The 12,852-nt window shown below is 51.5% G+C and overlaps 1 protein-coding gene across 1 annotated transcript in view; it reads left to right on the plus strand.

Moving 5' to 3' along the window:
• LOC311108147 (laminin subunit alpha-2-like) overlaps window positions 1–12,852 on the plus strand; it is a gene marked incomplete at both ends in the record, with an annotated part of 179,802 nt that overhangs the window by 69,342 nt on the left and 97,608 nt on the right. Inside the window, 1 exon segment of the mRNA XM_084150775.1 lies at window positions 1,449–1,550. Within this exon segment, the coding sequence (XP_084006901.1) occupies window positions 1,449–1,550 (102 nt within the window).

The following is a 12,852-nucleotide window of genomic DNA, read 5'->3' on the forward strand; positions in this document are numbered from 1 at the left end:
TGTAAATGACTCACTTTAGCCCTTGTTTATCTCGCTTCCTGTGTACAAACAAATACTGCTGTATTTCAACGCTTCTCCGCATTAATTTAGCCAGTGAACCGTAATTGGTTACAACGGGAACATTTTTATTAATCTATGTTGGTTGTCTGCATAGCTGTGCGTGAGTCATATCGCAATAATAAATGGATAGACATCAACGATGCCAAAACAAATGGTTTGACAACACACATTAAAAGAGATCTGGTTCTGGTGTATGTGGCTCACTGCTGTGGCTGGTCTTCTAACCAGGGTAATGATGGCGCTGGTAAGGCCCTGAGTTTTCCCTGACCACATGATCTGACCTGGACAAACTGTTACGGACAGAGTTACAGCCTAGGTAGGTCACATGATCTGACCTGGGCAAACTGTTACAGACTAGGGAGGTCACATGATCTGACCTGGACAAACTGTTACATACTAGACAGGTCACATGATCTGACTTGGACAAACTGTTAGACTAGGCAGGTCACATGATCTGACCTGGACAAACTGTTACAGACCAGGCAGGTCACATGGTCAGTGAAAACTCAGGGCCCCTCTGATAAGTGATGAGTGAGAAGTGATTTGCCCTCCAGGTCCAGTCAAACGTTCTCCATGGTCAGATAACAGGGCCTTTTCATTCAACACAGCAGCACCCCCAGAGCTCCCTGTTATAGCCTCAGCAGGGGGCCAGGAGATAGAGCAGCTCAATAGCACCAAGATGAGAGGGCCCCTTTCTAGCAGGAAAAACACAACACACGTCTGCTTTGTTTGGGGAGCTGGATGAGGGCAGAGGAATCATAGAGAGAGAAAAAAAGACAGATCGACAAATCCAAAGGAGGCGGTGGAGGATAGGCTGTCCTAGATCTGAGAATGTGTGCTCAACTGTACCAGACAGACATTTTGGGAATACAGTCATCATTCGAACAATCACACAGTCCTAGTTGTGGAAAACTAGACATCCTAATCTTCAAGAGCCCAGTGCCTGTAAAACTGTGTCCATCTTTAAGGATCTTTGTTTAAAACCTGTTTGTAATGCATCTGGCTAGTACAGCCTTTTCAGTATTACTCCCAGGCATGGAAGTGTGCCACTATAAAACCTGTCCCTTAACGCTCATTACACACCGCTCGTAATGTCACCAAAGAGGTGTGGAGATTTGTTGGTGGTGTTGGGTCATTTCATACTCCACTGGGATTTAAAGGGGACTCTTGATCATTTTCAACTTTATATCCCGGCTTACTAATACAATAACTCCTATAACCCTCACTATACGTGTAGGTCTAATCTCAGTCCTTGTCTTTACATGCTATTACATTGTAAAAGTGCCTTTGATGGTGGTAACCGTTTTTATTCTATGCAGTGCAAGTTAGCATATTGTAATGTATCATTTGGCAGGTTATTTAAATTGTTGACTTGTGTTTGTTTACAGCTCTCCGCCTATGGAGGAAGTCTGGTCTATACAGTTTCATATGATGAAGGGGAAAAAGACCAGGATATCAGGGTTAACTCTGCTCCTAATGTCATCACAGGGGTAAGTGTATATAGCCTCATTAGCATGGACATACAACTACACTGAACAAAAATATAAACGCAACATGCAACAATTTCAAAGATTTTACTGACTTACAGTTCATATAAGGAAATCAGTCAATTGAAATAAATTCATTAGGCCCTAATCTATGGAAATCTACGGAAATATATGCATCTGTTGGTCACAGATACCTTCAAAAAAAGGTAGGGGAGTGGATCAGAAAACCAGTCAGTATCTGGTGTGACAACCATTTGTCTCAAGCAGCACAACACATCTCCTTCGCATAGAGTTGATCAGGCTGTTTATTGTGGTCTGTGGAATGTTGCCCCACTCCTCTTCAATGGCTGTGCGAAGTGGCTGGATATTTGCAGGAACTGGAACACGCGGTCGTACATGTCGATCCAGAGCATCTCAAACATGCTCAATGGGTGACATGTCTGGTGTGTATGCAAAGGATCCAAATAGGTCAGATCAGGTTTGCAATGAATAACTTCAACCAGACCCCCTCTCACCAACAGAGAGGGGGAGGAGGGAACTGTGGGGTTTTGACACTTCACGCCCTGTTGTAAGTCAAAGGTGAGGAGATCCAGGGTCTCCCTCTCCAAATTTACAAAGGAATGTGCTTTGTTCCAGAGACCTTTTCCCGCTGAAACTTTAACACGTTCAAAAGCGAATACTGGAACAATATTCCTAACAGAGAACGTGGGGAATGGTCAGAGGCGATCTAAAGAAAACTAATGTCGTTTGGTTGGTTATTTTGTGCTGTCATTAAAAATGTTATAAAGGAAATACTGTAACTTATTAAGTATACCCACTGCATGTACGAAGTTTCCATCCGATGCGTTGTGCATGAAATATGAAAAATGTATTTTTGTTAAAATAGGGATGTGATTTTAGCAGATAATGGTTTTACATAAAACTTTGCACAGTAAGTAGCCACGCTCCGAGTGAGGTCAGAGAGTGTGTCAGCCTGACGGAACCGGCCCTTTCGACCAAAGTACATAAAAGGATTGGTAAAGACATTAACATTTAGACCAGAAAGACGCCTAGCTACAGCTGCGCGTTTAAAGTGGTTTGAACTCTGAATTGCAAAACGAGGTGGAGAAGAAAACTCCCCTCCCGGATAATCACTGGTACAGCTGATTAGCTGTCCTAAGTACAATATCTTGGAAAGTGAAGTTAAGTGGGACCATTCTACTACTCTATTCAAGCTATGCTATTATGCTATCCTACTATGCTATTGTCATCACCCCACTGGGGAACCATCAAAACATAAACCAGAACGAGTGGAAGGAAAATCCATTCTGTAGTTCTGTTCAGGACTACATGACAAGTCACAGGACATCGGACAACTACAGAGGAGAACAACAGTATAAGACTTGTTGTAGCTCTTTCGGACAATTAGAGCCTTACGAGCGAGCCGCAAGAAGGACAAACTCTCTTTCCAGGGTGGCCCAGTTCCAAGAGCTACACGGCGGTACCTCACGTAAATACATTCATGATTTCTTACTCCAAGCGGGCGGCGGTTTGTGTGCAAAGTATAGGAGAACTATAAGTGAGAGTAGTTTCTAAATGTACCAACGTTAAGTGTCTGTCACGACTTCCTCCGAAGCTGCCTCCTCTCCTGGTTCGGGCAGGCTTCGGCGTTCGTCGTCACCGGCCTCCTAGCCACTGCCGCTCCTCATCTCATCATTCCATTTGTTTTGTCTTGTTTATTACACACACCTGGTTCATATCCCCTCATCAGTACCTGTATAAGTGTTCCCTCTTCCCCCTTGTCTTTGTGTGTGATTGTTATTGTGTGGAGAGTGAAGCTCGGTTGAGCTCCTTGTATGTTGTATTGCCGGGTTCTTTCCCTGTGTGCATTGTTAGTTCCAGTGCGCCTGTTTTGCGCAATGGACTGTTTTGACGCATTACTGAGTAACTCTGTATTCCGGAATAAATCCTGTTATTCTGTGATTTACCCTCCTGCGCCTGACTCCTTCAAATCACCCATCACAGAATCACACATGGAGTCAGCAGGAGAGGAGCACATGCCTGGAGTCGTGGCACGGGTCTGGGAGCATCCGATGATGCTAGCCAGCTTGGGAGAAGCAATGGATCGGGTTCTCCAGGTCGTCCAATGCCTGGAGAGGAGAGGACCCGGTCTGTCGGGACCAGCTGGGTGACCGGATCCAGCCACCCACACCCCAGCACCCAGAGGGAGCCATATATCCCGACCACGGGATTTCGACGGGACAGCTGCTCTCTGCCAGGGTTTCCTCCTCCAAATGGAGCTTTACTATTCAAGCATCAGCCCGGCCCCATCGAAGCGGTAGAAGGTGTCCGCCCTCGTCTCCTGCCTCTCGGGGAAAGCCCTGGAATGGGCCAACGCGGTCTGGAATGAAGGTGGAGCTGCGTTGGACAACTACAGTGAGTTTGCTCGCCTCTGTCGGGCTGTCTTCGATCACCCGCCCGAGGGTAGAGAGGCGGGTGAGCGGCTGGTCCACCTGAGGCAGGGGACGAGGACCGCGCAGGACTTCGCCCTGGAGTTTCGAACTCTAGCAGCTGGGTCCGGGTGGAACGAGCGGGCCCTCATCGTTCTTTTGGGTCTGGAGGCGGCAGGCAGGGCACTCGTTCAGAGCCCTCTGCTTCGCACTGTACCCTACCCATCCACTTTCCTTATTACATTGTAGTTCCCCAGTGTAAGGCGCTGGTCAATTTAGGCGCAGCTGGGAACTTTATGGACAGGTCATTTTCACATAGTCTAGGCATTACATTGGTTCCCCAATCCATTCCACTCACCATCAGAGCACTTGACAGTCGACCATTAGGGTCAGGGTTCTTAGGGAGGTTACAGCACCAGTCACTATGGTTACACACATGACTCATCGAGAGAAAGTCACTTTTTTATTATTATTGAGTGTCCTGATTTCCCTGTTGTGTTAGGTCTTCCCTGGTTAGCGCTCCACAACCCCACCTTTTCATGGCCGCAGAGGGTTCTCATGGGGTGGTCGCGAGAGTGTCAGGGTAGGTGTTTAGGTTTTTCCGTTGGTGCAACCATGGTGGAAAGTCCAGACAGTACCTCCACCGTGTGCATTCCCCCCGAATACCTTGATTTGGCGCACGCGATTTCCAAATCGCAGGCGATTAAATGACCAACTCATCGGGCGGGGGATTGCGCGATAAACCTCCGGGTAGATGCTGTGCCTCCCAGGAGTCATGTGTATCCCCTGTAACAGGCTGAAACAGAGGCTATTTTTATTTTGTATTTAACCTTTATTTAACCAGGTAAGCCAGTTGAGAACAAGTTCTCATTTGCAACTGCGACCTGGCCAAGATAAAGCAAAGCAGTGCGGTAAAAAAAACAACAACACAGAGTTACATATGGAATAAACAAAACGTACAGTCAATAACACAATATAAAATCTATATACAGTGTGTGCAAATGTAGTAAGTTATGGAGGTAAGGCAATAAATAGGCCATAGTGCAAAATAATTACAATTATAATTTAGTATTAACACTGGAGTGATAGATGTGCAGAAGATGATGTGCAAATAGAGATACTGGGGTGCAAATGAGCAAAATAAATAACAATGTAAATAACAATATGGGGATGAGGTAGTTGGGTGGGCTAATTACAGATGGGCTGTGTACAGGTGCAGTGATCGGTTATCTGCTCTGACAACTGATGCTTAAAGTTAGTGAGGGAGATAAGTGTCTCCAGCTTCAGAGATTTATGCAGTTCGTTCCAGTCATTTGCAGCAGAGAACTGGAAGGAATGGCGACCAAAGGAGGTGTTGGCTTTGGGGATGACCAGTGAGATATTCCTGCTGGAACGCATACTACGGGTGTGTGTTGCTATGGTGACCAATGAGCTAAGATAAGGCGGGGATTTGCCTAGAAGTGATTTATAGATAGGCTTTGTTGCGCAATAGGAAGCCGATTCTCGATTTAACTTTGGATTGGAGATGCTTAATGTGAGTCTGGAAGGAGAGTTTACAGTCTAACCAGACACCTAGGTATTTGTAGGTGTCCACATATTCTAAGTCAGACCCGCCGAGAGTAGTGATTCTAGTCGGGCAGGCGGGTGTAAGCAGCGTTCGATTGAAGAGCATGCATTTAGTTTTACTAGCGTTTAAGAGCAGTTGGAGGCCCCGGAAGGAGTGTTGTATGGCATTAAAGCTCGTTTGGAGGTTTGTTAACACAGTGTCCAATGAAGGGCCAGATGTATACAAAATAGAGACATAAGTCTCAGAGTCCCTGCGCCTGGGGTTTATAGGTCCCTCCACTTCTCCCGCCTCCTCGAGTTTCTTTTTTGTGAATAAGAAAGACGGAGGTCTGCGCCCTTGCTTTGATTACCGATCACTGAACAAGGGGACGATACGATTTAGTTATACTCTACCCCTCATTCCATCTGTGATCGAGTCAATGTATGGGGCGTGCTTCTTCACAAAATTAGATCTCCGGAGTGTGTACAACCTGGTGCGTGTCCGAGAGGGGGACGAGTGGAAGACAGCATTCAGCACAACCACGGGGCATTACGAATACCTGGTGGTGCCTTATGGTTTGATGAATGCTCCATCCGTCTTCCATTCCTTTGTGAACGAGGTGTTTCGGGACATGCTTGGTCACGGTGTAGTGGTCTACATCAATGACATTCTGGTGTATTCCGCTACGCGCGCCGAGCATGTGTCCCTGGTTCGCAAAGTGCTGGCCCGACTGTTGGAACATTACCTCTATGCCAAGGCAGAAAAGTGTCTGTTTTTCCAACAGTCCGTCTCCTTCCTCGGAAACCACATTACCACCTCAGGTGTGGAGATGGAGGGAGATTGCATTTCAGCCGTGCGTAATTGGCCGACTCCAACCACGGTAAAGGAGGTGCAGCACATTATTAGCTTTGCCAACTACTATCGGAGGTTTATCTGTGGCTTTGGCTGTCAGGTCTCCTCCCGTTGCTCCCCTCCGGCGCTCTGATTCGCCAGTCTACTGAGCCACCAGTCTGAGCGCACCACCTCGGCAACACCGGAATGGAAACCCAACGCACCCTAATCACCTCCAGCGCACCTGCACCTCATCATCTCATCACCACCTCTATTTAGCCCTGGACTGTTCTGTAATATGTTGTGTGTGATTGTTTAGCTTCGTGTCGTGTACTCTATCTTTGTTATTTCTCTTTGTCATTGTTTAAGTAAACCTTGACCTTGTTAATTCCTGCGTCTGCGTCCTGCCTCTTCGTATACTCAGTACTCGTCACAGAATCACACACCAAATGAAAATGGATGCAGCAGGAGTTTCCCAGTGCCTCGACCAGCACCAGCAGCAGCTTGCCCAGTTGAACGCCGCCATGCAGGAAGTGCTCCAAACTCTGCATAATCTGCCCAGTGCTCTGGTTCCACGTCAGGGAGCGGCGAGTGCCCCCAATCCACCTATTCCCGGGCTATCACCTACTTCTGTGGGAACCCTCGCCCTACCGGAGTGCTATGACGGTAAAACTATTAAATATAGCGGCTTCCTGCTACAGATTTCACTTTATCTGGCGCGTCAGCCTGGGGCATATCCATCTGACCAAGCCAGGATAGTGCTGGTGATTTCTCTACTTAAAGGAAAGGTGCTGGATTGGGCCATGGCAGTCTGGGAAGGAGAGGAGGCAGTGGCACTACCCTACCCCACCTTCCTCTCTCGGTTCAGGGCGGTGTTTGATCATTCCACGGAGGGAAAGGACGGGGGTGAGCGTCTCCTCCATCTACAACAGAGAGAGGGGCCCGCGTCTGAGTACGCTCTGAGCTTTCGCACGGTGGCAGCGTCATCCGGCTGGAATGAGCGTGCTCTGCGCACGGCCTTCAGGAAAGGCTTACGGGAGGACATCAAGACGGAACTCGCATGTCGGGACGACAAGATGGACCTTGATACTCTCATCACCACGTCCATCCGTCTTGACGACATGTTGAGAGAGAGACGGCGTTCCCAACACCTCCCAGAGCCTCGACGCTCACCCCATCTGAGCTATGGAAGCAGCCCTGCTTCCGAGTCCTCACCAATGGAGGTAGGCAGCACCCCCTACACCACCACGGACCACAGATCTCCTGGCGGCTCCCTATCTTGGCGGTATGACTCCCGTCGCCGCTCCGTGAGTGTTATGTCAGCTCCTATCACAAAACCATTGTTTTTAGTCCCCATAACGGTGTCTGGTTATTCCTTCTCTTCCATTTCTACTGCTATGATAGATTCCGGATCAGCGGGGAACATTGTAGATAGGGAGCTGGTCTCTGAATGGTGGTTGCCCACCGTGCCACTGCCATCTCCGCTACACGTCAACACATTGGACAATAAACCCCTTGGATCAGGCACTATTCCGCACGTCACTCTCCCCATCACCATCACCATTCCCGCACCACGAGGAGCTGTCATTCCACATCATCACGTCACCCCTTCCCCGGATCGTCTTGGGATTGCCCTGGCTCAGACTACACAACCCCACCATCAATTGGAGCACCAAGAGGATCACAGCCTGGTCTGCCTCATGCCGGAAGACCTGCCTGCCGGTGGTTTGTTGTTCCACGTCAGTGGAGAGTCCGGAGTCCGCCCTCCAGCCCAACATTCCACGTGAGTATGCAGATCTCTCCGATGTCTTCTCTTCAGTAAAGGCTACGTGTCTCCCTCCTCACAGGCCCTGGGACTGCGCCATTGACCTGCTGGAGGGACAACACCCCCCGAAGAGTCGCATTTACCCCCTTTCCATGCCGGAGACTGAGGCCATGGAGAAGTATGTGGTGGAGACCCTGAAACAGGGGTTCATCAGACGCTCTACCTCTCCTGCCTCCGCCAGCTTCTACTTCATGGCCAAAAAGGACGGAGGACTGAGACCATGCATTGACTACAGGGGGCTGAACGCAGTCACCACCAAGTACTGGTACCCCCTCCGTCTGGTTCCGTCGGCCATCGAGCAGCTACGAAGGGCCCGGTACTTTACCAAGTTGGACCTGAGGAGTGCCTACAACCTGATCCGAATCTGGGAAGGAGATGAGTGGAAGACGGCATTCAGCACTACCTCAGGCCACTATGAATACTGCGTCATGCCCTACGGCCTCGCCAACGCTCCTTCTGTGTTCCAGTCCTTCGTCAATGATGTGTTCCGGGACATGCTGAGTAGACAGGTGGTGGTGTACATCGACGATATCCTGATCTACTCGGCTACGTTCGAGGAGCACGTCAGGGACGTCCGAGCTGTCCTACTCCGCCTCCGGGAACACAGCCTGTTGGTGAAGGGGAAAAATGCGAATTCCACCAACAGGCCATCTCCTTCCTGGAATACCGGATCAGTCCTCAGGGGGTGTTCATGGAAAGAGTGAAGACGGACGCCGTCAGGTGATGGCCAGTTCCCACCACCATCAAGGGCCTACAGAGCTTCCTGGGCTTCGCTAATTTCTACCGGCGTTTCATCAGGTCCTTCAGCTCCACAGACGCCCCACTCAGCTCTCTCCTTGAGGGTGGGCCTCAGAAGCTGGCCTGGAACCCTGAGGCTGACGCTGCCTTCAAGAGGCTGAAGGAGAGGTTCACCACAGCGCCCATCCTAAAACAACCAGATCCATCTCGTCCTTTCATCCTGGAGGTGGACGCATCGGAGGAGGGCGTGGGTGCGGTCCTCTCCCATCGGCACGGTAAGGCAGAGAAAACGTATCCCTGTGCCTTTTTCTCTAAAAAGCTTACCCCTGCAGAGAGGAACTATGGAGTTGGAGACAGGGAGCTGTTGGCGTTGGTCCTTGCTCTGGAGGAATGGAGACACTGGCTGGAGGGCGCAGTCCATCCATTCCGGATTCTTACTGACCACAGGAATTTGGAGCACATATGGGCAGTGAAACGGATGAACTCTCGTCAAGCCAGGTGGGCCCATTTTTCTCACTCGCTTCCAAATTATTCTGTCCTACCGACCAGGATCCCAGAATGTGAAGGCCGACGCACTCTCCAGGATGCACCATACCGGAGAAAGGAAGGATCTGGGGGGTCCTATCCTGCCCTCGTCTCTCATCATTGCACCTGTCGTTTGGAATGTGAACGAAGACATCTGCCTGGCGGCTCAGGAGGACCCAGCGCCTGCCAACGCCCCTCCGGGGCGCATGTATGTACCCACCAGTGTCCGTGACCGCCTGCTGATCTGGATGCACACTACCCTTACGGCAGGGAACTCTGGTATTACGCGCACCCTGCATTCTCTAGCCCCAAAATACTGGTGGCACACCTTGGCTTCTGATGTCTCCCGCTATGTCAACTCCTGTTCCGTATGTGCCCAAACGAAGACACCTCGGAACACCCCGGCAGGCAAACTAGTGCCTCTCACAGTGCCTCAGCGACCTTGGTCACACCTGTCCATAGACTTTGTCACCGATCTTCCACGTTCTGACGGCTTCACCACAGTCATGGTGGTCGTAGATCGGTTCTCCAAATCATGCCGTTTTTTGCCACTAACTGGTCTTCCTTCTGCTCTCTAGGTCGCTGAGGTCCTGTTCCAACAGGTCTTCCGGAATTATGGACTTCCGGAGGACATCGTCTCGGACCATGGCCCCCAATTCACCTCCCGAGTGTGGAAGGCTTTCCTGGAGAAGATCGGGGCCATGGCCAGCCTCACTTCCAGGTATAGGCCTCAGTCAAATGGGCAGGTGGAGCGCATGAACCAGGAGCTGGGGAGGTTTCTTCATTTCCACTGTCAGGACCGGAAAGGTGAGTGGGCAAGGTTTCTTTCCTGGCAGAAAATGCCCAGAATTCACTCCTCCACGGGGCTCACTCCCTTTCAGTGCGTCCTGGGGTACCAGCCGGCCCTGGACCCTTGGACACCCTGCCAGACCGATGCGCCCGCTGTCGACGAGAGGGTCCACAGGGCCGGACAGGTCTGGGACGCAGCCCATGTCCATCTCTAGAGGGCCATTCGTCGGCAGAAGGACCAAGCCGACCGCCACCCAGTGAGGCCCCTGTATTCCAGCCTGGGGATCGCGTCTGGCTGTCCACCAAAAACCTCCCTCTCCATCTGCCCTGCAAGAAACTGAGCTCCTGTTTTGTGGGGCCGTTTAAGGTCCTCCGGCGGATAAATGAGGTATCATACCAGCTGCTCCTTCCCCCTCACTACCGTGTCTCATCCACTTTTCATGTGTCTCTCCTCAGGCCGGTGGTTCCTGGTCCTCTGGCGGATGCCGTCCCCCGGGGTACGCCTCCTCCGCCCCTGGACATTGACGGGAGTCCGGCGTATGCAGTGAGGGATCTGCTGGACTCCAGGTTCCGTGGGGGACGGATACATTACCTGATGGACTGGGAGGGGTGTGGTCCTGAGGAGAGGAGCTGGGTTCCGGCTGGGGACGTTCTGGACCCCAACCTAATTCGGGAGCTGGAGCCGCGCCTCCGGAGGGGGGGGGGTACTGTCACGTCTCCTCCCGTTGTTCCCCTCCGGCACTCTGATTCTCCGGTCTACTGAGCCACCGGTCTGAGCGCACCACCTCGGCAACACCGGAATGGAAACCCAATGCACCCTAATCACCTCCAGCGCACCTGCACCTCATCATCTCATCACCACCCCTATTTAGCCCTGGACTGTTCTCTAATATGTTGTGTGTGATTGTTTAGCTTCGTGTCGTGTTGTTATTTCTCTTTGTAATTGTTTAAGTAAACCTTGACCTTGTTAATTCCTGTGTCTGCGTCCTGCCTCTTCGTATACTCAGTACTCGTCACATTGGCAAGGTCGCAGCGCCCATCACATCTCTGTTGAAGGGTGGGCCGGCCCGGCTCCGCTGGTCTGCTGAGGCTGACAGGGCCTTCAGTAACCTGAGGGGTCTGTTCACCTCAGCCCCGGTACTGGCCCACCCCAATCCATCACTACCATTCGTACTGGAGGTGGATGCGTCCGAGGTAGGGATAGGCGCGGTCCTATCTCAACGCTCGGGCATGTCACCCAAGCTCCGCCCCTGTGCCTTCTTCTCCAAGAATCTCAGCCCGGCAGAGCAGAACTACGACATTGGTGATCGGGAGCTGTTGGCTGTTGTCCGAGCCCTGACCATGTGGAGGCACTAGCTCGAAGGGGCGAAACACCCTTTCCTCATCTGGACGGACCACCGTAACCTGGAGTACATCCGGGCAGCGAGGAGGCTGAATCCTCGCCAGGCCAGGTGGGCCCTATTCTTCACCCGGTTTGATTTTACACTATCATACATCCCGGGTGCAAAGAACGTAAAGGCAGACGCACTGTCACGGCTGTACGACACAGGAGAGGCCCAGAGACAACACCCCCATACTCCCGGCCTCCTTTATTGTGGCGCCGGTAGTATGGGCGATGAACGCGGATATGGAGCAGGCATTACGCACAGAGCCATCTCCACCTCAGTGTCCAGCTGGGCTGCAGTACATGCCTGCTCTTCTCTGTGACCGTCTGATCTATTGGGCACACATGTCCCCCTCCTCTGGTCACCCAGGTATTGCTCGTACAGTGCGCTGCCTGACCGGAAAGTACTGGTGGCCTACCTTGGCTAAGGACGTGAGGGTGTATGTCTCCTCCTGCTCGGTGTGCGCCATGAGTAAGGCACCTAGGCACCTCCCAGCGGGTAAGTTACAGCCTTTACAAGTTCCACAACGGCAATGGTCCCACTTGAGTATTGATTTCCTTCCTAATCTTCCCCTCTCTCAAGGTAACACCACCATCCTGGTCGTTGTGGACCGCTTTTCCAAAGCCTGCATCCTCCTTTCTCTGCCCGGTCTCCCCACGGCCCTGCAGACTGTGTAGGCCCTGTTTACACACTTCTTCCGGCACTACGGGGTACCAGAGGACATAGTGTCTGACCGGGGTCCCCAGTTCACATCCAAGGTCTGGAAGTCATTCATGGAATGTCTGGGGGTCTCGGTCAGCCTGACCTCTGGTTTTCACCCCGAGTCTAATGGGCAGGTGGAACGTGTGAATCAGGAAGTGGGTAGGTTCCTGCGGTCCTACTGCCAGGACCGGCCGGGGGAGTGGTCAGTGCTCTTGCCATGGGCTGAATATGCCCAGAACTCTCTCCGTCACTCCTCCGCTACCTAATGTCATTCCAATGTGTTTTAGGTTATCAACCGGTTCTGGCACCATGGCATCAGAGCCAGACCGAGGCTCCTGCGGTGGATGACTGGTTTCGGTGGCGCGGAGGAGACATGGAATGCTGCTCACGTCCACCTCCAACACGCCGTGTGTCGTCAGAAGGCCAATGCTGACTGCCTCCGCAGTGAGGCCCCGGTCTTTGTACCAGGTGATCAGGTCTGGCTCTCGACCAGGAATCTGCCCCTCCGCCTGCCCTGCCGGAAGCTGAGCCCGCA

The sequence above is a fragment of the Coregonus lavaretus genome (genome assembly GCF_964263955.1).
Source record: "Coregonus lavaretus genome assembly, chromosome: 33".
NCBI lineage: Eukaryota > Metazoa > Chordata > Actinopteri > Salmoniformes > Salmonidae > Coregonus > Coregonus lavaretus.